Here is a 24,950-nt window from a genome sequence, read left to right as displayed (position 1 = left end):
AAGACGTGAACGAACGCTCGTCCGCATCTGCCGTGTCTTCTTCGCGTGTATTTTTTGCACTGTATTTGGAATTTACACTGTGGGGGAATGACAGACCTAATGCTCCCGCACGCTACGAACAAAGGCGCACAACGCCTCGAGCAAAGACAGCAAAGAAGTATAGATGCTGTGTACTACGTAGACAATGAAGGTGGTGCATGCACGGAAACATTTCACATCACATCACAAAAGGCCGTCAGCATCACCACAAAATATCATCATATATATAAAACAAAAATACCGAAAGCTTTGCTTAATCGATTGCCACAGTGCATGGGATCTTCATATTTTTCAAGAAGTTTTAGAGGCCCCTGAATATCTTTTTCCAAATTTGAAAGTTTCGGAGGTGTACAAACCCTGCAATAATCTTCGTAACATATAAAACATGTCACCAATTACACGCCGATCACAGTAAAAATTGGAGATTGCATTGTCACCAATCATCTCCAAAGAATGAATTTGCTGCAAATTTTTATTCTTGGAGGCATAGACCTCCCTCCACAATGCTTCTGCATTTGTACAACATCGACGCGAGGGACAGAAGACCATGTCACATGCCCTTGACTGGCAGTTTCATGGCCAAAGAGACTTCGAAGCAGACTGGTACCCATTGTTGAGAGAATAAACTTTATACAAAAGAGCCCACGAGTGTAGGTAGCTCTTTCGCTGTGCAGTGGGTGGTCCCCTCAGTCCAGGTGTCCAGTGGCCTTAGCTGCACTTCTCGCTCAGTTGACCAGGTTACACTGGTCCATCGAGTCGGAGCTGGACAACGCTGGCTCCGATTGCTGAGTGGTGATGTGCATTATGAGTGTGAGCTCTGGCGTGCTCGCACAACCCATACCATGTGGTAAAGCATTGTGCATTGATCGCAGTGTTGGCATATATAGGAACACAGCACTGTGTGTATGGCATGGTAGACTCAAGTGTGGATGTGCTTCCACCATATTACGGCTTCCTCTTGTGTCAGTGCATTATAAGGTGATGGAGGAGTTCTTTGTGGAAGGTGTCGCTGGATGAGTGTAAATTAATGGTATCGGCTCGGGGTGGAACTGCTCGGTGTGTCCCTCTCACGGCTCCTGGTGTGAATGCGTTCTGGCGTAGGCGCATGCCTGCCGATTGCCGCCTAAAGACTCGTGCTCCAGAGTCCACAGAATTTTTATGTATAATGTGAGCTGGTGTGCTTGACTCTGAATGCGATGTGCGGCGCAGGAAATTTCGGCCCTGGAAGAATTTCTGCACACATCCAAGAGTCCGTCAGAACTGTGACGCACTCCCAGTGCCCCCTCAACGTGATGGCCAATGCTATCGCTAGTTCCTCTGCCTCCGCAGCGCTCACTCTCGAAACTGACTGCGCATTTATTTCGGTCCCATGATTGTCGACTACCCTAGTGACGATTGCGGTGCTGGCCACAAGGCTGAAGGATACACTTCACCCCAATGTCTTGTACGCATACGTACGAGACATTGGGGAGAAGTGTATCCTTCTGCCTCCCTTTTAGATAACTGTTAACTGTAATAATTGTATTCTGAAGTGTTTATTTGTGCTTGTAGACATGGCTATGGCTGTTTTGCCCCCTATCTAAATACCTTACGCATGTATGCTTTATATTCAAAATATATACCATGAAAAATAAAATAAGTTGTGGCTTAATGGTGCTCCAACATCGGGCTGTTGCACCGAGAGGCTGAGGTTCAAATCCCGCTGTGGGACGCACTTCATTTTTTTAAAAAGTGAATGCAAATTTACTCTGGGAGAACATGACCAGCTACCGACTGACTGAGGCAGAACTATGCAATGGTAGGCAAAGAAAGATTCATTTTAAAATGACTACTGTGCAGTGTTTGCAGGCATCAACTGATCCGCAAGCCAAAAAAATAAGACAGTGGGAAGAAATCAAAGTGCTGTGCTGCAGAGATTGGTTGCGTTGCATAGCATGTCATGGAGGCACCCCTTCCTCAGCTTGTCAAGATGCCATCGCACTACTATTCATTTCGTTCATTGTAGCCGAAGTTAGTTCATGACAACCTTTGCTTGGCTTTTTGTTGTTCTGCACCAGCAGCAACACTAACTGTGCATGCAGAGTCAAAACACTGACACCTTCCACATGGGTAACCCAGAAACAAAGCGTTGTAGTTGAAGAAAAGCTTTTCTCGGTTTGAGGATCGAACCTAGGAGCAACGCCTTTCCAGGGCAGTCGCTCTACCATCTGAGTTAACCAGGAGGCTAGTAAATCGCAGTATCAGAGCGAATTATTCGACAACTCAAAGCACTGGGACACTGAATATGGCAATTAAATCAGTTCTCCGCCAAAGGCCACAAAGTGGAGGAAGTTTCATGAGCAGGGTGTCTACCAAGTTGACATTTCAAATTCCCTGAGCTTTCCAGGTTTTCCCCCCCGAGTGCCTTTGCAAAATTCCCTGAGCGATGGACTATGTTTTATGTCAAGACGGGCTGAAACCATGTCGCCTGATGCTGTCACTCTCTAGTAAAGCATATGAAAAACAAATGAAAAAAAAAGACCGACTTATTCCAGTTTGAATACTAAGGAGTAGTGTTTATGTCATTTAAGAAGAGAGGGAGGGGTTAGTAAAATGCACAGCAAATAAATTGTCTTCGAAAAAAATTGCAAATGGAGTCGGACATTCTCAAATACAAATAAAAAGGAGATGCATACAGAAGCAAATATTTTCGAATATGAGCTATTTCTATCAACTGATAGCAAGCTCAGTGGCATGAGGCCCAAACTTTGTCCCAATTGAGATTCTCTCTTAACAGCTTGTAAGTCAACCTCAATTGTCTTGATACTCTCAAACTGCGCACAACACCTCAGTGTTGTGTTTCATTGCTTTAAAGAATTTGTTTCGGTTTGGATGAGGGACACCTGCATCTCGGCATCAGCCAACACTTTGTTGAGCTCAAGCTCCTTCAAAATAGCGGCAGCGTGCTTCCTTTCCCTTTCATTCATCAATGCGTAGGTCCTTTTAGTTCTTGTACTCCTTCCGCCACTCGTTCGCCCCACGGACCATTTGAAGCATCTTCTTGGTCAGTTGCACAGTACACGTCCGATTTTTCGAACTCCCTAGGGGCCGCGAAAACGTCCAAAAAATCGGCCAGTTGGAAAAAATAAATGCATGTCATTTACTACCCTTAAGGCCTCAAACAACCCCAGGCACATTCGAAAACGCTCTGAAGGCCTGCCGGTACACGTATTAGGCATATCAGTGCTCATACTGTGACAGGAGATACTGGGTGCACGCATGTACAATTAAGGAATATAGACTGTGTCCCGTAACAATAGCCCCCCTTGCCATGTTTGTTATGCTTCACTGCAATACTTTTGCATTTGCTTCACCAAGTAACATTTGTGTACAGAGGCGAAGCTGACTCTCGGGAACCGGCATTATGCCACGCACCGTGCTTTCCAAGTTTCTAAGCCAATCACGAGGACCACAAAGGCGGAGTCGGTGGCGTTGCTGACAGCAGCGAATCCTTTCAATGAAAAACACGGCAACCAATGTCAAGAACCTTAACAGCGAACGTAGAAGGAGTTAGGTCTAGCGGTGCCGCAGTAGTGGGTACGGGTGCCAGCGGATCTGCATGCGAGAGCGCCAGTTCGAGGCGGCGAGGTAATCAAAACGGCAGCGGTGGTGGCTTTGATTAATGCCCTTTCGGACCTGCGGTCACGGCAAAAAGCGCCGGAAAATCAGTCGGCGAAGGGTTCTTGCGTCCGAAATTTCAGACATTCTGATACATTGACTATATGGGGTGCTTGGTGGTGCCGCGAAGCTGTGCAAATTATCAGGCATTCGGAAAGTCGGTCGTTGACTGTACGCTGGACTGGCAACTCTTCCAGCTGACAGGGTGTCAAAGCCGATTCATTACAATTCGTCTGTTACTCGAGCCAGCATTACCGTGACTTCTGACCCTTTCAATAAAATTACAGGTAATTTTCCCTGATAAGAGGCACAAATTCCCTGAGTCTTCTCTGAATTTTCCAGACTACTCAAAATCCCTGAGAACTCCCGGTATTTCCGGTTGGTAGACACCCTGATGAGGGAAAAATTGACATCGAGCCGACTGTAGCACAAAGCTACAAAGCACACCCACATGGGCTAGATTGGTCTGAAGAGGATACTCTGCATTTATTTGTGCGCGACTGCAGATGACTGCGATGGAGATGTCTCTTCAGGAGTGGCTGGTGAACCCTCAGATGCCATGCGGACAATGGTTGTGCACCTGCTGGTATGTCGGTTGGCGAGACTCCAGCAGCACAGGGCTGTGGCACACTTGCTCATCATGACATGATTCAAAGCATATGAAACATCACCCAGAAGGCCATCACAACGCCTCTTTCTTTTTTATTCTTCCTCTCACCAAGCCTATCTGGCAAAAAACTAGGTGCAGTGTACGCTTGAAAGCGCCGTCTATACTTTTTTTTCTCAAAGCACTCGTACCGGGAGAGAGAGAGAGAGCTTGGAATGAACAGAACTTATAAACAGGAAAAAAAGAAAAAAGAAAGAGAACTGTGCTCAGACACGAGGCAGATGTTGCGATGCAAGCCGGAAGCACTTCTCTTCGCAAACTCTGCCGTGCAGACACAGGTCTTCCTCACTCTGTGCTTTCAGACTTAGACCTACTAGATGGGCGGCAGCCTTGACTGTAAGTAAGCAGCAACGTCTTGCGTCTCCTGCAGCAAAGGGAAATGGAAGAGATGTAAGAAAACATGTTTTAGGGAAATGCGTACGTATGGACTGATACCTGTGCCACACAGGCTCAGAAAATGACATTAAAAGGACTGATAAGCAGTTTTCATGGTAACCATTTGTTTTAGTACAATGGAAAGCTTACCAGTCAGAGTTTCTAATCATGAAGTGGTAACGTGGAATATGCTGTGGAACATTTTATCAGAATTTTTTTTGATCTTCAGTGAGGATGTAGTCTTTCATTGGAAGCATGCTGAAAACAGTGATAGGTTAGCGCGATGGCGATTATATGCCAGCATTGGGGGGAGGAAGACAAGTGCAGCCGTAGTTGTGAGAAAGTATTAGTTTGTTTACCAAGCCAATGTACCTGTGATTCATGCTTTCCAATGTGTCAAATAATTTTTACAATAATAGCTATGTCTTTCCGTGGTTTCCTGTCAAATTGCTTTGGTCATTAACCAGTCAAGAGTGTTTTTAAGCCACGCCAAGTTCGGTTTCCGAAAGCAAAACAACGCTTATACACGTGATACACAGTTCAGCATGCTGCCGTAACCACACGTGTGCCAATATTGTAGTAATGGCAGCCATTTAGGGCACAACAAACCGATAGCATTTTGTACCTCACAGGGAGACCACACAACTCTGGCTACTTACTAACAAATTGTGTGCGTACAACAGCATGTGTGCCACCATGCATAACGAGCGGACATGCATGCCGCTCGTTAGCATGCGCTTTCTTTACGTCGTAATACGCACAGAATAAAGTGAAAGTGTCTAATAATATAGAAACAGTAATTTTAAGCGATAAGCATGCTTTACTTAATAACAGCCAACTCACGTAGAGTAACTGCATGTACTAGTACATTCGTAACACCAAGATTTCGCCGCTAGGCCGCGACATTTACTGGTTTTTGAGACTTTGGCCAATTTAATACTATAACTTCTACTTAAATTGCGAACAGCGCACTGGAGTCTTATCACTATAAATCGTGGTCATTTCATTTCCATCAACATCTCACAACACATTCTGGCCAGTTGTCAGTCCCTCTAACTTGATAAAGCAGGCCCCTAACGCCAATTTTTCAGCAGAGCTGCCACGCGATGATGACAGCAGCTTTTAAAATGGGCAATTTAGGGGCAGTAATTACAACACAAAAAGGCATTTCTAAGCTTAATACACATTTATTAACAGTGAAATATAACAATAAGCATACAATGGTGCTGTTCACTTGAGCTTGTTGCCGTCTTTTCCAACGTTGCAACCGACCTTAGCAACATCTGCCATTGCATTTCAAATCCGAAGCCTAAAATCAAAATGGCGCTTGCCCAGTCAAAGCTGTCGTCTAGGGACCATAGCTGTTGCAACGCTGACCCAAGGAAGTTTGCCGAGTACAAGTCCTGACAAAAGCAATGTGGCTGACCGTTATTTACATTTCTTTTTACATGACAGCAGCCGGTTGAAATATTTCAATGCTACTGCAGTGCACAAGGTATGGCAATGAGAGTATGCATTTATCAGTTGAATGAGTTCTGGTGAATGCTTTATGCAACGAATGACATTAAGGTGAATGACAATAGGTTCGTTCGTGAGGCATCACGCAAATGACGTTAAAACTTAAGGAATTAGCAAGTTCATGTCATTTTCTGTGCCTGCGTGGCACAGATATGAGGCTGTTCGAATCAATGTCTAGGAACACAGCTTCTTCTATGCGAGTCTCTGTACAGGAATACGGACGCACCCAAGCATCATTTGCGACCTGGCAAGCCAATTTTCCAGATCTAGGTAAACAGGAAAGCTAATGTGAATAATAATGAAAGAATCCTGGCAGAAATCATCTAGGGATGACTGTCAACATTAATGCGATTAGCAATTATCACTGAAGCAATGTAGCAATGCACCGTATTGCCACTGCTTAAATGAATCATGGCGTGTGTACTGCAGCTGGCCTTCTCTCTCGCTGGCTGGATGGATAGACGCACGCTACGAGCGCCCCCTTTGAAACGGGCCAGTGGGTTGCATCATCAAGCTCTTTTTCTTATTTTTCCTAATTGTCAAACCTATCTTATTTTTCTTCTTCTCCCTTTCTTTTTCTTTTTTGTTACAAAGAATTCCCAGCATCACACTTTCTGAAACACTACTGCGAATTTAGTTTTTTTTTCGCCTCCGTTGTTTGTGGTCTCCCTGCTTTTCTGCCACGAAACGTCCAATTGGCTCTTACTAATCTCTATTGTGGACATGTTTACTTGCCCCTGTTATCCCTGAACCCAAGGGCTTCAAGGAGGCCAGAGGAGCCTAAACTGACAGCAGCATAGATATCTTCACATTCTAATAAAACACTTTCTATTGTGTCCCTAGCTTTACAGGAACATGTTTCTTCTTCCTTGGTGCACCTTGTTTTATAACTGCACATTCTAAGGCATCCTGATGTCGCTTCGAAAAACTTCTCTGAGATGCTGCCCTATCTAGCGGCACCACAAATTCCACACTGAATATCTGAATGACTATGTAGACAATGTTGTCTGAATATATATGGCAAGTGTTCGATTCAGTCCAGCACCTGCAAATCTTTAAAAAGATTCTTTCTGTCAGTGAAGAATGGCACATACCCATGACATAAATTGGCGTCAATTAGTTTTTTTTAATATCAATCAATTAAATCAACACTTTATTCTGTCCACAAATCTGTTTTTTTTTTTAGGAAGACAAGGGCTCGAAAAGGGGTAGCTATCCACTTGAGAAGCCTTGAGTCTGCAAACTGGGTGAAGCTCCAAAAGAAAGCTAATTGCAATAAAAACTTTCTATGGCTTCACTGTATGTCCGTGTCATACGGTTGCAACACACAAAAAATTCATAGCAGTGCGGCATTCATTGCCATGAAGCCATATTTCAAAACAAAGTTCTCTGCCATGAAAAATTTTGTTATCACCTGGAAAACAGAACCCACTCCATCGCCTGCTCCCGAATACTGAAGATCCCTTCTCCCATTCTCCTTCTCTTTTCAGGTAGACATTTTGTGCTTTAGCAAACAGCGTAAGCTGCGCCAGCAAACTAACTCGCGCTTGACGGCAGTCCTTTACAGTGCAGCAGAAGCCGAAGATTATTGGTGTCGTCAAATAAGCAGGGAACAGAGCTGTTGGTCAAAGATACAATGCAGACAAGTCGTACATCTGCAAACAGAGACCGTTGTCGCAAAATTTCTAGCACTTTCGTTGGCAGTTATTTCTGCAGGTTATGTGTGTGCGCTTCTTTTCTTTTTGCTTTTTTTTTCCAAAGCATCGTAACTGGGGGTCTGGGTGATATGTGGTGGTTGGCTATACGTAGAAGAATGAGGTACTATTCAACTCCTGTAGTGGAAAGGATGTCCTACATCCACTGTGATGGCTGAGTGTGTCACTGGCTAACACTCTCACGACTAGATCTAGTACAAGCATACAAATACAGTTAATCCTCTATATAGTTGAACCTCGTAATAAAGAAATTGGCGGGGAACATGAAAAAATTCAGTTTCATGAGAATTTCATTGTTGAGAAATGAGACAGCACAGATAGGTAATGCAACACAGAATGAAACTTTGCTGTCAAAATTTTGTTAGCCTGCTTTGGCAAGCTGTGCTCGAGGATACACAGCTATATTGCCCACACTACAAAGTGTGCCACATGCATCGATCAGCAGTGGCAGCACTGCCGTGGAGCAGTATTCTTGGTCCATTGCTTCCAGAGACACTATCACTTCTGCGAGATTTTGCGCAGCTCGGCACCAAATGCAGAGCAACAGCGCTCCACGCATGCAGTAGCATTTCTCCAGCGTAAGCTGCTGCCCGTAGGCGTTGACGAGCGCAGAAGTGATTGTATCTTGTATACCTGAAAGCAATCGATCGAGATTACAGCGCCTTCACGCAAATCTACGTCTGGCATCGCGTCCGCACGCGATGCCTGTCGGGTAGCGTCAAAACCAGCGTTCTTGAAGCAAGGGATGTGTACTCCTGGACTGCTCAATCACGGCCCAGTGTGTGGCACTCTATGCTGAGACCGCCACCTCAAGCGCCACAAACAATTCTGTCGGTTGGACATTGATTTCCTTGTTTTTGCTGCATTACGCACTGCCCTAGGGGTGCGAAAATCGTTGTCATGTGTTGATAGCAACTTGTGCGCCGCTTCAAATGGGTGATCAACAAACAAGATGGTGGCCATGACATATTTACAGCATGTGCTATCGCTTTCGGTGCTAGGTTGTTATCGTAAACAAGAATGGCAGCACCCATGCAAGTGTAAAGTGGTGGCATTTTATGGAATTTCAGTGCAAAGCAATCGCATCTGTGTACATTTTGGAGCCTGCTAGCCTTGCACAAGTAGTAAATGCAGGGTTACGTTCCAGCAAATTTAGTTGTTGCAGGATTCTGGTACAGCGACATTTCATTGTCGAGAGGTACGAGGAGGAGGAAATAACTTTATTGGGTCCTGAGGAACCCCTCCCCACCCACTCTTGGTTTAGTGGTCGGCAGGGGTCGCGGGCCGCAACCACGTTGTGACGGGAAGCCCATGAGCCTCCGCCCTTTCGTGAGCCCTCTGGACAGCCCGGAGCTGGGTCTGGTCGTCGTCGCTTCGCAGGGCGTCCACCTAGTCTTCTTCTTTAGTGAACACTGTGCCGCTTAACGCGGAGCGTTGCCAGAGCATGTGCGCTAGCGAGCAGTACGATTCGCCACAATCCGGACATTGCGGCTCTGCTTCTGGTGAATAACGGCTCAGTCTGCCTCCCGAGGGGAACTACCCTGTCTGAAGCATTCTGAATATTGATGACTGTGGTCTAGTGGGTTTAGCGTGGGGGAGCAGGAAGGTTCTCCTCGACAGCTGATAATGCGTTGTTATTTCGTTGAAGGTGAGCAGCGGGTCTCGGTGCTCCCCTCCCTTCCCACCACTTCGCTCGCCACAATCGCTGCGGTGCGCGAGTCCTTGCGCGCGTCCGTGCGCCAGCTCGTTGGCGTTGGGAAATTCGGGGTACCTGAGAAGTACGAAATGCATTGAATATTATCGGCGTTCACCGAGGATACGAAGAATTGTTGCGAAGATTTTAGTTGTCGCGTGAATTTTGCTGTCGCAGGATTTTGTTATCACGGGTTTCGACTGTATAACAGTCCGTAAAATCGGTACTTTACTTCGTAGTATAAAATTTCACTACACTAAAGTTTGACCTTTTATGCAACAAAGTACAGTAGCTGACAGACTTTTTCTTACACTGAAGGGGATGAAATTTTTTTGGAATGATTGGGCCCAATAGGAAGCAAAAATTTCAACAAGAAAAATATTTAATTCTGTTGACCAAGAGTTGGTGATGAAAGATACGGTTTCATGCTGTTTTGATGATATCTTCACATCGGCAGTACGAAGCGAAGCCTGCAACAGTTTCGCATCCACTCCGTGCCCACAACTGATATTGTTGCCTGCAGTGGGATGACACTATCACGAAGAGCGCAGGCAGAAGGGCAGTGAACGCTTTGTTGGCCTCTCGCTTCGATGTGTCAGCACTAAACATGTGGGGTGACAGCGCACATACATGAAGCCATGACCAGGCTAGAGGAGGGGATTGCGCTCACCTGTCGCTTCCCCCCACCCCACCCGCCTTTCTCCCTTGCTTGCGTGGAAGACAAGCGTGCATCAAGCCACCATCCTTCTCAACACCCTCGCATGTTTTTTCCCCTTGCACCCACAGCATATAGAGCGAGGGGCGTGATAGGATCTTATTGCACTTGGACTTACTTCATAAGGAACACGATGGCGAGAAGGTCTTGAAGGTACAATGCTCCGCTTCTGCAGCCACTCTCTGTCATGTGACGCACAATTCTAGAGGTGTGTTTGTAAGCAGCAGCATGCAATTCAACAATTCTATCAGTTTCCCTTTATTACGTTGGCATTCCTTTGCGGTGGCTATGAAATTTTATGTTGAAGTCGTGCATAAGCACTTCATTATATTGAGGTTTTAAAATACACGGTGTTCTATGAACAAGAAGTTATGAAAAGTTAAAATACTGCATTTACTCATGTAAGGAATCCACTTGCAAAATGAACCCACCCCCCACTTTTGTCTTGAGAAAATACTTTTTTAGTGAGTGAGTGTGTGTGTGTGGGGGAGGGGGGTACCCCACTTCAAAAGTTGGTGTGTAATATCTATTCACTTAATTTCGGTACGATTGCTGGTGCTATTGACGATAGCAATAACGTAAAATCATGCTGTTATACCTCAAACAACGCTGCAAAAAGTCTAAATACAGTTTAACAACCATGCTAAAAAGTCGCCGACGTGAGCGCAAACAACATGGGTCACAACTTAAATATCACACCTTTCTGTGGCAGAGCACCATCTGTCGAATGCAAAAAAAAAAAAAAAAAATCTTTGCTTATAACACCATGCAAGTGCAGCAATGTGCCAACAAAGCAACAAATTAAATTCGCCACCATTCCATCGCTGCTCCTGTTTGTGTTTTGCGGAACTTTCTTGGGCACCTGTTGCATAAGCTACGATGGGCCAGTACACAACTTGTACGGCCGGGTTTAAACTCAAGGTCGTGAGTATGTGTTGGAGCATGGGAACTGTGCGGCTGGATGACATTTTAGCATTTATCTGGTCTGCACACACTAGTGGTGAAAACAAGAGGATGAGCTTCATGCTACAAAAAAGGATCGCCACCCATTTAGAGGGCCAAAACAAGGCAAGTTTCCTCTTTTGAAGAATGAAGTTCTTGAGCAGGTCATGAGGCTCCGGAGTGAAGGCTGTGCACTGTCCCATGAGCTGATTCAAAACCACGCACAGGCCACAGGCAGAAATCACGGCATTCCTGCTTGTGATTTTAAATTTAGCAGTGGTTAGACAATGAGATTCATGTGTCAAAATGAATGGTGCCTTAGAAGGTGCACGACGTTATGCCAACAATTGCCGGCGGACTGTGAAATGAAAATACAAGATTTCCATCAGTTTGTCATTTGTATACGGCAGGAAAAGCAGTTCCTTCTCTCGCAGATTGGGAACACTGATCAGACTGCTCTGAATTTCGACATGCCGCCAAGCAGCATGGTGAAACTGAAAGGTACGAAAAGCATGCACGTGAAGACAACAGGCACCAAAAAAGAACGGTGCACGATGATGTTGGCACTGACAGCTGATGGCAGGAAGCTGCCACTGTCCGTCGCTTTTCAGAGGAAGATGCTTCCCAAGGACTCTATTTCTGCTGGCGTCCAGCTTCGTGCTCAGGAGGAGGGCTGCATGTCGGCGGAGCTTATGGTGTTGAGTTGAAGGCAGTTTGGGGACAGTCCGGCAGCTCTTCTTCTGCCGTCACTGCTCATTGTCGACAGTCTCCGCAGCTATCTGGAGGAGCGTGTCCAGCGCCGAATGAAAGAAATGCGTACAAACATCACTGTGTTCCTTGGTGGTCTGACGTCTGTGCTGCAGCCTCTTGATGTGTCAACAAATAAACCTTTCAAAGACAATGTGCGGTGGCTATGCACGCAGTGGATGGCTGAGGGAAACCACGAACTTACTCCAGCAGGAAAAATAAGTAGGCCGCCCATTGACATGCTCTGCGGATGGATTCTGGGGGTGTGGAGCATAATTACGAGCGATACGATCATCTGCAGCTTAAAAAAAATGGAATTTCAAACCGCCTGGACAGCACAGAAGATGATGCACTGTGGGCCGACAACAATGAAGAAGTAGCAAGCGACGTCAATGAGGAGAGTGAAGACTGTTCTAGTTGCAAGTAGGAGCACCAACAAATAACTGGCTAGTGACACAAATAACATAGTGAAATGAAATTTAATTCTTATAAATCTGTCGTAACATTGTTTTTCTCCCACGTAATGTCCCCCCTCCCCCCAATTGATGTTAACTTTTCTGAAAAAAAAAAAAGGTGCGTTCATTATGTGAGTAAATACGGTACTTTGTATTACTGACAATTTCATTATATCGAGGTTTAACTGTATTTCCTCGCACTTTGTTCGAGGCTATATTGATATAACCTATCTGCATCATTACATACACCTGTTAACACTGACCTCCGTTGTTTGATTAATTTCACATATTGCTTTTCTAAAGTCGATAACTTCAGCAAAGGAAAATTCGCTGTGAGGTGTTGACTGGAATGAGGGTGTCACTCACCTCCTCGCACGAGGAGTGACCCATCCCTTTGTACTGCCGGAAGGTGACGTCCCTGGCGAATGTCTTAAGGAGGTCGGCTGTCATCTGGCCCCAGCGCATGGGCACCAGGTCATCACAATCTCCATGGCACATCATGATTGGCGTGTCGTGGTTGCCAACAGCTGCCTGCAGCAAGAGAGCATGAAAGACGGTTCAATGAAAAGGTGTCCACGTGAAAACCAAAATGTTTTTATCTTTTAAAGGGGTGCACTCACACGATGTCTTCATCTCTTTATTTCTCTGTTTTAAGAAGCTCTGGGACCTCTAAACTTAGGAAAAAATACTAGCAAGCCTCAGAGCACCCTAAACAATTCAATATAATAGCTTTTCTGCGCCACTTTTGGTTTCGTTACTGCTTTGTCATATCATAATGCAGGAAGTAGTCATGTGGAAGCAGGACATAGCGAACTTTTAACACTGGCTCCAGTTTTCTTGGTCACTTCCTATGCTGCTACTCGTTGCGAAGGTTGATGTAGCAGCACAGCAGACAGCTTTGGAAGAAAGACACTTTTTAATAAACGAGGCTGCACAAGCAATTGAACGAGAAACACTGGACATAACAATAAACCTTTCAACGCCGCATTCTTTTGGAGGTCATGCACCCCCAGTGTTTTTTTTTTTTTTCAGATATTACAATGTGAACACAACAATTTCGGTTATGCAGAAGGAAAAGAAAATGACATGGGTAATGGCAATTCACTCTTAGCATGGTTTCTACATTCCTATTTTCATTTTACATCTCCTACCTAATTTCGTTCTGAAGTACACACTTCTGCAATAGTGCTGCTATGTCAGGGTTAAAAAAAAAGTCTGTTATGAAGAAGAAAGCTTGTGCGCTTATGTATTCTGATTTTTGTGGGGTCTTTGAACATGATGCAAAAAAAATGTGAAGTCACAGGCACATTCAACACCATGGATGGCACAGAGAACATGTATCCCTGAGTGCTGCTAACAGGCACGTGGTGTGTGATCTGCATTTGTGAACAAACAAGTGCGATATGAAAACAGCAGTGTTTGCTATTTTGCTACAAAGTGATCACGGGGATTATGCCTGGCCAGGAAAGGGCAGGTAATCGTCAATCTATTACTGAGACTATCAGTTACAGACTGGGTGAAAAGGGAAGAGAATGAATGAATGAATGAATGAATGAAACTTTATTTGAAACGGCTCTTTACCCACGCCATCTGCTGCTTTGGTGCCGTGTGATCATGTAACAGTAACTCCTGGAGAGGGAGGTGAGGCGGCACCCGGGACGTGCCTCATGTGGTGCACAAGGAGTGGCCAAAAAAGCGGCTTGGTGATGTTCAGGGGGAGTGGCCCAGCTCTCCCACAGAAGGGAACAAACGAGTTTAAGGAAGAGGCGGAGAGACAGTAAGGCGAGGACTGTGCTGGGGCAAGCCCAATAGGTGTGGAGAGTTGGGATAACTGCCACACACCAGACAAGCCGTGTGGCTGCAGTGATGTTCAATAATGTGTTGTGTGGCGTAATTCACCAGTGTTAGAGTTTGAGCATGATGAATTAGGGAGGCATCATGGCGGCTGAAGGAGGGATCGGGGGCTGGAAGGGCACATGCAGATCAGCATAGTTTGTGGAGCCTAGCACGGCTTCACTTGCGGTGTTCAGTGTGGTGCATTTTGACACAATAGGCGTCAGGACATGGAATAGGAGTGCTCGGTATTTTAGGCTCACGAACGAGAGACTGAACATGCTCATTTCCCTTTATTCCCTTATGGCCCAACAGCCCCTCCAAGAGTATGGGAGGTGAGGGGTGCTGTTGCATGCGTAGCACGAGAGGTGCCCAAAAATGACAGGGAAGGATATTGTTTGTGAAAGAATGAAGGGCTTCCTGGCTGTCTGAGCAAATGGTAAAGGTTGGTGTGAAGTAGGGGGGGCGCGGGATAGTAATGGCTTCCGATATGGCAAGGATCTCGGCGTCGGTTGGAAAGGGTACTTCGTTATGCCAACAGGTGATGTCACCCTCAAGGGCGATGACTGTCGTCTTGGATGCGGTTGGCAAGAAGGTGATGTTGCCTGCCTGTGCCAGTTGGACTTCTATTTGTAGGTGGAAGGCACAAGGTGGAGGATTGGTGTAAAGAGGTGGAAGTGGTGAAGTGTCATATCCAAACATACATAGCATGGTACATCCCTGCAAGGAGGTGCTCAGACAGAGATGCTGAGACTCTCTGTCTCAGGATGTCTCTCTGGATTTGGACCTTTGCATAAAAGGTGTTGTGCAAGGCTGCTCATTCGACGTCGCAGCTGCAGGCGTGCCCAGGGACACACTATTCAATGCAATGACACATCCATTAAGAAGCCTCAAGCCACTTGGTCTGGGTGCATGTAAGTGCAACATATGCCAAGCCATAGAGGATCCGAGAGTAGATTACTGCCTCAGCAATTTTGCAGAGTTCGTGTTCATGCAGGCCTGTGCGGCACTTGCTGATATGTGTCATCATGTGCATAACTTGATTGGCCTGATGGCGAATGTACCAAAGCCATTCTGCATTACGCACCTCTTGCCACAGGAATCCGAGGATGCAGACGGATTTTCTGTGTGGGATAGGCTGGCCCGTCATAGTCGAAGTGATGTGGGTGCGATCAGCAGCTGCCTTGATGATGGAAGAGTTGAGTGGGACAACGTACGCAGATTTTTATGGCGAGAGTTTGAGGCCTAGCTGGTGTATGTAGGCATCGATAATGTCTAAGCCAACTCGAAGTGTGGCTTCCCGTTCGCCTGGGTTTCTCGTGGCACACCTAAGTGTGATGTCGTCAGTGTATATTGCATGGTATAAACCTGCAATGGTGTCGAACTTTGTGGGGAGATCCTTCATTACCAAGCTGAAAAGAGTCAGTGACAGAATGGCATGCCTCAGTTTATATGGAAACGCACAGATGGTCGATTGTCCAAACTCAGGAAATGGATTTGCCTGCCACTATAGAAGCCACAAACATAGCAAACCATGCATTCTCCAGGTTTGGTGGCTTCTCTTTGGAACTCCTCTTGAACGAAACTGGAACCAAACGTACACGTACATCATCAGTAGTCATATTTCATATGAAACAGGAGTAGGCTGACAAACAGGTGAAATGGTGATGTCTAATAGTCTGGCAAATCCAATCTATCAGTCAGTTGCACTGCCGTGGCATTAGTGGCGGTTCTGCAGTGTTCACGTTGCCAATTTCTCGCGTTCCATTCTGCAGTATGATGGCGACAGTCAGTAAGCGAGAGTGCATGAACAAATGCCTTGTGCAAAAGAAGCTGTGCTATTTCACGCTCCATGCAGAGTACAATAACAATTTTTTTTTTTCAGCACAGTGAAATTAAAGCACTCAACGTTTCTGAAGTAAAACAATTTTTCTGATATTTTTGCGACATTCACATGAACAAAACTTCTGATAAACATATAGGGACCGAGGTTAGGTCCACACAACAATGTGTGAGTAAGCGAGTGGAAGACCTGAGAACCGTTCAGACGGATGACAGGAGCAGAAGCCTTTTCTTTATTCTTCTTGCCTTTCCTCTAACCTCGCAGCTTGCGGAATGAGGCACAAGACACATGTGCCGGAGCATGCCATATATAAAAGACGGCCAAGGAAGATGGCGACGGCTGCTACAAACAGAGCTACTTTTTCCATCCCTCCTTGTTCTATTTAAGTGGAGTCTATTCTACTTGGGAACGGAGAAATCATTTTTGTCAGCAATCATGGACCGATTTTGATGAGGTTTGTAGCATCTGAAAGAAAAGTTAAAATCTAGTGACAGCAGGAAGCACATTTTTTATTTAGGCCATCAACTGTTTTAAAAAAAGTTACTGAAAACTGCAATATTAAAAAAAGAACAAAAACAAAAAGAAACTCTGGTATTAAGCTCACAACTCCGTAATTCAGCAATGAAAAATGATATCAAAATTCTGTAAACTGAAGCTGATAATACATCTAAACCGGACAAATTTGATATTTTATAGAAGCTTGAAATATAACACTAATTTGTGAGTAGGACATTTCCAAAACCTTCGTAGGTATTGTAGCAATTTCCCGTAAGCTGTAAATTAATATATCAAAACTGTCCACTTTAGATGCCCTAATGGATGCAGTTTTATAAAACTTTGATATCTCTTTCTGGAGCAGTGTTACAGATTCGTAAACTCTGTACTTCAATTTCTTCGAAACTTAGAAATTTTTTAGAATTGTAGAATATTCCAGGTCCTAAACAACACTACTGCTCCTCAGAGTCGCTACAACTTAGCTAATGCTATAAAATGCCACAAATTTCATTCAGATTGGTCCAGAAGTTGTCCAGAGTTTTAAATGTACATTTGAACAGGGAAATCTGTTTTAGCTTTGAGCCAAACTTACAGTTTAGTGAATTAATTATCATTTGCAAGGGCTTTGTGGAAGTCCTACACATTAACTAGTAGTATGTTTCAAATGTTGTATAATATGCTAGCTTTGTCCACTTTAGCTGAACTACTAGGTACAGCTTACAGAACTATGATATCATTTTTCATTGCTCAGTTAGAGAGCTGTAACCTTGCTAGCCTCATTTTCTAACATGCTACAATTTTCAACAATTTTTACCAACAATCTGATAACCTAAATCAAAATTCCGCTCACTACAGTCACTAGATATAAACCTTTTGTTTTATATTCAACCAACCTGATCATAATCAGTGGGGTGTACTCATATAGGTGCCCTCGAAATATAGCTTCCTCTTAAGTGCAGCCTTGGAGGTGAGGCCCTGCTCCTCACCAGTCTCTCTTTCTGAGCATCCTCCCCATCTGACGGTGGGGCCGAGGATGAGGACGAGGTGCGAGGAGTGACCTCTGTGCCTTCTTCCTCGGAAGTATGCGACGGAGATGACTCCCCAGCCTTTTTGGTTGTGCCCTTTTTAGGAGCCGCCCCTGCCTGCGGTAGCGGCTCACGTTGCTTCGAGCACTGCCCGTGGTCTAGACGGTCACAGTTAACCTGAGAACCCACCGCTGAACGAGGCAGCTTGGCCCCGCGTCGCAGTGCCTCAGCAATCGCCCCTTTCTGCATAAACCAAAGCCCATGGCATTTCCCTTCAATACGAGCTTTGTGCAGTTTTATTTAGAGAGTGCACGCATTCTGCAGTATAATTTTTCCATGCATGAGAAATGACCTCTCATAAGGGATCACAGTTTTCGCCATTGTTTAAGTGCGTTCAAGAGCAACTGAGGTCACTGCACAGTGGGTGTGCACCTACCAGTCACAATACACTTTCACCTGTTACACATTGCTAATACTGTATGTAAGGCCAGTGCAACTGCTGCGCGTCGAATTTTTTCCCCCACTTGTTTCAAGCATGGCCAGTCTTAGAACATTTGTAGGCTGTATCTCATTAGCAAGTGTCGGTTAGGTAATGTCCAATGCCTGCTTTGCAACCGTAACTCATCAAATCAGCACGAAGAATTGGAGAAATCGGGGGGCTTGATTTAATGGAACTAAGTGAAGTAAACAGACAATGAAGCCAAGTAAAACATTGACGAAATACCTGTTTTTTAAAATTTAAATATAGAAATGATTATGAAAATAGAAATTAAAGTGAAAGAAAAGACAAATCACTGCCACTGGGACTGCGACTCACAACCTCCCTATTGGTGTGCAATGCTCTGCCAACTGAATTACAGTGGAAGCCGAGTCCCCATCCGCCGATTCTTGGGCATTCGTGTGAGTGTGTGTGCTGACCCTAGCCTTGGGAGTGTTAGCCAGTGCCCCTCATGGTAATAGCACTGGATGTGGGACATCCTCTCTATTGGAGGGGTCTTGTAGCACACAAACTTAAAAGAGCAGGCAAGTGGCCAATAAATCCTTGTGCACTACCAAAGGCATTACAGCTTCAAGAGCTAAGATCCTCACCGTACAACGAAAGAGAAGAATCAGGACTGGCAGGCACGCACTCTCTCTCTCTCTACACACACACACACACACACACACACACACACACACACACACACACACACACACACACACACACACACACACACACACACACACACACACACACACACACACACACACACACACACACACACACGCGCGCACGCAGTCGCCAACGGATTTTTCGGACTCCAAGATTTTGGACTTAATGAATATTCCGAACTTCATAAATGCACCCTCAGGGTTCCCATAGATTTCATGCACTCTCGAGACCGATTATTTGGATTAATTTACGCCCCAACGTTTGATTTTCTGGACTAAATCCCCCATTTTGAGCCACACTACCTGCTTTTGAGGGCCACAATGTTAGATTTTCCCTGGCCTGGCCTCGCTTGGCTTTCAGTGGCCCGCTTCATAGCCTCCGAAATTGGGAGGCGCACGCTTTCAGCATCCTCCAGTCTCGGAGGCCATACCCGCTCTTCCTTGACTGACAAAACGCTCGAGGGAACAGCACTTTTTTTGGTTTCTTTCTTCTTTCAGTTAGCAGTGATGGCACTTCTTCTTGTTTGGTTCTTCTTTTGGTTAGCCCTATTGTCATAATCACTTAATGCGGAATCCATTTTCTTGTTTTGTTTCGGTTGCTCTTTACATGTGGTGTGTCTACAGAACAGGTGTGTCTCAAAGACGTCGCATCTTTGTGTGCATTTGTGCGACTTCGCATTCGTGTGATTGGCACTACCTCATGTGCCTTCGCGAGAGCCAAGCGGTGACGCTCTTGTCAGATTGTATATGGAGACGACATCACTCTTGCACGAATCTAAGCAAATCTGATTGCCTCCAAGCGTAGTAGGTGGCAAGGCATTATTAGAGATAAAATTTTTTAAGCCGCTCTAAGCGTCATAATATAAATAAGTTTTCTTTTTGGTGAATGAGTTTTTCGGACTGATTATGTGGACTATTTTTCAGTCCCCCGACCCGGAAAATTGGTCGGCAACTGTATGTGCATGCAATGGAAAGCCGCGAGAACGAAATTCCGAGGCAACGTAATATTTTCGAATTCCTGGTAAACACTCATAGAAGTCAATGCAATTCATATCTCGTGACAACTAAGCCTTTTCTTGACAGCAATCCCGTATTAACGAAATTTCCTGAAATGGCAGTCCACATATAACAGTGTAATGCTAACAGTGTCCAAAAAGTGTACAAATGCATCGGTTGTGCCTGCAAATCGCATAAACTACCCTACAGTGTACTTGCATGGTTGCTGCCATTTTTGTTTACAACAACAACAACAACGAAAAAATCAGTGGAGCAGTTGCACCTAGCAACAGGCAGAAGTTATGATGGCCGTGGCTTATCCTTTGCAATGGGTGAGTACTGTAGTGTCCTGATCATAAATGCCACATAAATGAGAAAACGTCACATTAATTAAATAAGACAGAAAAAAAAAGACAATATAAAGCAGAAGTGGTATTGCAGCAGGCACATTTGTATCCTGTGTGCCATTACGGCGCTTGCTAATGCAGAGCGGAACCGCCTGCATGGCTTGCTGATTCATACTTGCTGATTAGCTAAATCCACATCTACACGTTAAGATGCCGATGATGCTTTGTAGGGCTTTGTGAGCAGCACACATGATCGTGTGTGCGCAGTATGTGCGGTTGGTGCTAGGGTGCTTCAGCTGTGTGTGTGTGCGTAGCACTTGGACCGCCTGCTTTGGCAGCCTACCAAGATGCTACCTCCAGCCAAAAAGTGGAAACTTTTGATGCTACAAGGCTGCAATTATTGCTCACGTTGAAAAGGGCAGAAAGAAGACCAAACTGCACTTCCGTGCTGCAGCCGCTTGACCAAGGCGTCATTCGCAGCACCAAGTGCAGCATCTGCTGCTGGACCTCCAGGTCAAGCATCTCACTGACGTGGACTTGGACTTGAGGCCACAGCAACCCATGCGGTAGCCGGCGCATGGGTTGTGACACGTCTGGCAGTGACTGCAAACTGTTGTAAGCATGCCGGCTTCATTGCCACTCTGCAAGCATCATGTGCTGGTCCAGCGGGACTGGAGGAAGATTTGCCCCAAGGCGCACTTGATAACAGTGGTGCCGGCGCAGTGCTGCCATCACTGACCAACGCATGGGGTAAACTTCATGCCATGGAAAACAAAGCTCCAGATGGTCTCAGCATCAACGAGTTCGTTTGTGCGGATGATGAAGTTGCTGCGCACGAAGAGATGATCGACGACGTCCCCATAAGTAATGTGTGCGACGCTCACCACGCCGAAGACCACGAAGGACCAAAACATCAAGATAAGAAGACAAACACGGAGGATGTGTTAAGCGTCAACACAATTAATTTGCTTTTCAGCAAGCATGATGATGATGCAGCAATGGACTACTTTTTGTAGTGTTAAGGCAAGAGCTGCCAAGTTGCTGCAAGGCAAGGCTCGGCAAAATAAGCTTACCATAAATTTTTGTTCTGTAAGCCATTTCTCTGTATTTTCAGACTAATTTTCGCAGCAATGAAATTCACATGAAAGCAAAATTTTTCACGTTCCCCGGTGATTTCGTTATTGTGGGGTTTGACTGTACGTACGTATGTGTATGTGCGTGCATGTGTACATATATAGGTACACACTCATTCAAATCTAACTATAATAAAATTGCATCTGATACTACAAAACCTTCGTTACATCTAGGGGTGTGCGAATATCAAATTTCAATTTCGAAGCAAATTTGAATAATGAAAACCAAGCTGGTGTAGAATATAATATTTTTCAAATATTTTTCAAATACAAATACTATTGGTTTTGAGCTTTTTGTCACCAACCAGAGCTAAAAAATATATATGCAAGTTTATTGCACCGGAAATAATGTACAGAAGAATTATGATGTGTTGTACACTGAATTCAATGCAACAAGAAATTTACTGTATATCGGCTAGACCGCACCGATAGAATAGGCGGTGGTGTTTTAATTGCTATTAACTCTAGTTTTGAATCATTCCTTTTGAATGTAACCACTAATTTGGAATTACTCTGGTGCTGCCTATCTATTAATTTCAAAAAAATAATCATAGGGGTGTGTTATCGTCCCCCTAATCCCGATAGTGCTTTTGCAGACAAAATTCATGACACCCTAAGCGAAATATCCGTTCGATTTCCTGGATCACCTATGTTTCTTTTAGGAGACTTTAATTTCCCCACTATCGACTGGTCGCGTTCCTGCCCCTTTTCTAATCCAACATCTGCAGAGGCTACAGGATTTCTTAACGTTTGTGCAGATTTTAACCTTGCACAGCTCGTTATCAAACCAACACATGTCACATCTACTACAAGTTCGTTGCTCGACTTGATTCTGACCACTCATGCTGATAAGGTTTCACCAGTAACCCACGTGCCTGGCTTAAGCGACCATGACATCTTACACTTTAACATTTCCATCCCGCCTACAAAAGTAAAGAAACACACCAAGTATATTAGGGATTACAAAAAGGCTAACTTTAACGCTATAAACTCTGAGCTATCATCCTTTCTTGACTACTTCCTTCTAACACATGTAGACCTATCAGTTCAAGAAATGTGGTTGTCTTTTAAAACTACAGTAATGCATCTTATCTACAAATATATTCCACTTAGAATAATTCATCAATCTTCTAACGCCCCCTGGTACAATAACCATCTGAAAAGATTATCCAACAAAAAATCCAGACTTTTTCGTTCCGCCAAAAGGTCATTAAACGCTGATCGATGGCTAGCATATACATCCGCTGCGAAAACCTACACAAGCGCTTTAAAGACGTCCAAATTTAACTTCTTTAACTCAACCCTACCGTCTCTGTTAAAAACTAACCCAAAACGTTTTTGGAACGTTATGAAATGTACCAAAGATAGCGCTATAAGTCTCGTAAACGATTCAGGCGATCAAGTTCCGAATCATCTTTGCGCTTCTGTACTAAACAACACGTTTGCCCAATCATTCTGCACAGAAAATTTAAATAACTATCCCCCTTTTACATCCCCTAACTTTCCGGCGATGGATCCCATTACCCTGGACCCAGCAGGTATCCGAGCCAGAATTTTCACGATAAAGCGGTCATCATCATGTGGTATTGACGGTATTAATTCCAAGTTTCTCCAAAACACTGCAGAATACAGCTCCATCATACTTACCTTTATTTTTACTAGATCACTTAACGACAGTGCCCTACCCATTGATTGGAAAACCGGTAAGGTTACCCCACTTTTTAAATCGGGAAACCCACATCACCCTTTGAATTACAGACCCATCTCATTAACTTCGGTACCCTGCAAAATTTTTGAGCACATCATTTTCACTCACCTTGTAAACTTTCTTGAATCAAACAATTTTTTTAGCCCTTATCAGCACGGTTTCAGAAAATCTTTTTCTTGTGAAACACAACTAATAACATTCACTAAAGACTTGCATGCGTTCTTGGACTCAGGTTTTGCGACGGACTGTATTTTTTTAGACTTTTCTAAAGCCTTCGATAAAGTTAATCACGAATTACTTATCTATAAGCTAAGCCTTCTAAATATTGACCCTTTACTATTCAAATGGATTTGCAGCTTTCTTTCTAATCGTACCCAATATGTAACCATCAATGACAATGACTCACCAGAGGTGCCAGTAGAATCGGGTGTACCCCAAGGCTCCGTGTTGGCGCCTTTACTTTTCCTCATTTATATTAACGACCTGCCTAATCAAATCACTAGCTCTATTTGTTTGTTTGCCGACGATTGCGTAATTTACCGAAAAATAACTAATGATTCTGATATGGTTACATTACAATCAGACCTTGATAACGTTACAACCTGGTGCTCCCGCTGGCACATGAATCTTAACACTTCAAAATGCAAATTCATGAGAATCTCACGCAGCCAAGTATCTTTTTATAACTACCATCTTAACAACATCCCACTTGAATCAGTATCTTGTTATAAATATCTCGGAGTGCACATTACAAATAATCTCTCATGGAAACGACATATCGAACACATTACATCAAAAGCTAACCGCATGCTGGGCTATCTTAAACGAAATTTTTCACTCGCACCTTCTTCCCTGAAAAAACAGCTATATGTCACCTACATTCGGCCTAATCTAGAGTATGCATCCTCAATATGGGACCCTCATCAATTAACCTTAATTAACAGCTTAGAAGCTGTGCAGAATCGGTCCGTTCGTTTTATTCTCAACAATTACCAGCGCACAGCAAGCGTAACTAGCATCAGACTTGCCCTCAACATACCTCTCCTTTCCAAACGCAGAAAAATCGCTCGCCTTTGTCTGTTTCATAAAATATACCACTTAATTCCTACACTCAAATCACGCTTTATCGAACCAGCCCATTTTACTTCCGCACGCTTGGACCATCGTCATAAGGTGAACATCCCATTCCACAAAACGTCTACCTATGGTAATTCATTTCTTCCAAAATCATGCCAGGAATGGAATCACCTACCGGATCCACTAGTCTGTATAACTAACACAGATAACTTCCGTAAGGCACTTACTAATATTATCTAGTATGCCTTGATGTGAATGTATAAGGAAGCAATTCCGCTTTCTCCTGAATATTATTGTTGATAAGCTTTCTTTTTTATTATCTACCTAATCTGCAAACATTGTGTATTGTATTATGCTTTATTTTCTATCATTCTGTGCTTATTGTCTCACTCTAACCTGTCCTATATACCATGTATTTATATTTAATCTGTATTACTGAAGTTTTCCGTTTTTCTTTGTATAATTATATTTTTACCGCATTATGCTTTTTTGTTTTTTGTGTCGCTCTCGAGTTATTTTTACGTTGTACCATGCATTGTCATCTAATTAGTATTCGTGTTTCCTTTCTCCTTTCTTGCATACTTATCTGTATTTATTAGCCCCTCCCCTCTATAATGCTTCATTGTAAGCCCTGAGGGTACTATAAATAAATAAAAAAATAAATAAATAAATAAATTCTCTATTACAGCACTCCTGCTTGACAGTATCACAACTGCAAATATTTAATGTGGTCATGAAGGAAGGATAGTTGCTAGACATGTTCGGGGAGCAGTAACCACTTCCTGCATGTCACAATTCTTCAAAAAGAGCTGCTCAAT

General features: G+C 44.2%; 1 protein-coding gene across 1 annotated transcript in view; it reads right to left on the bottom strand.

Annotated features, from left to right (window-relative positions):
* Positions 1-4,374: 4,374 nt before the first annotated feature.
* Positions 4,375-24,950, bottom strand: part of Apt1 (Acyl-protein thioesterase 1) — a 43,340-nt gene continuing 22,764 nt past the window's right edge. Inside the window, exons 6-7 of the mRNA XM_075704110.1 lie at positions 12,890-13,054; positions 4,375-4,727 (exon numbers count right to left, since the gene is read on the bottom strand). Of these exons, the coding sequence (XP_075560225.1) occupies positions 4,677-4,727; positions 12,890-13,054 (216 nt within the window). The 3' untranslated portion in view covers positions 4,375-4,676. The remainder of the gene's footprint in view (positions 4,728-12,889; positions 13,055-24,950) is intronic.

The sequence above is a fragment of the Dermacentor variabilis genome, chromosome 9 (assembly GCF_050947875.1).
Source record: "Dermacentor variabilis isolate Ectoservices chromosome 9, ASM5094787v1, whole genome shotgun sequence".
NCBI lineage: Eukaryota > Metazoa > Arthropoda > Arachnida > Ixodida > Ixodidae > Dermacentor > Dermacentor variabilis.
The sequence above is the reverse complement of the archived record's forward strand: the minus strand, read 5'-3'. Positions and strand labels throughout refer to the sequence as shown.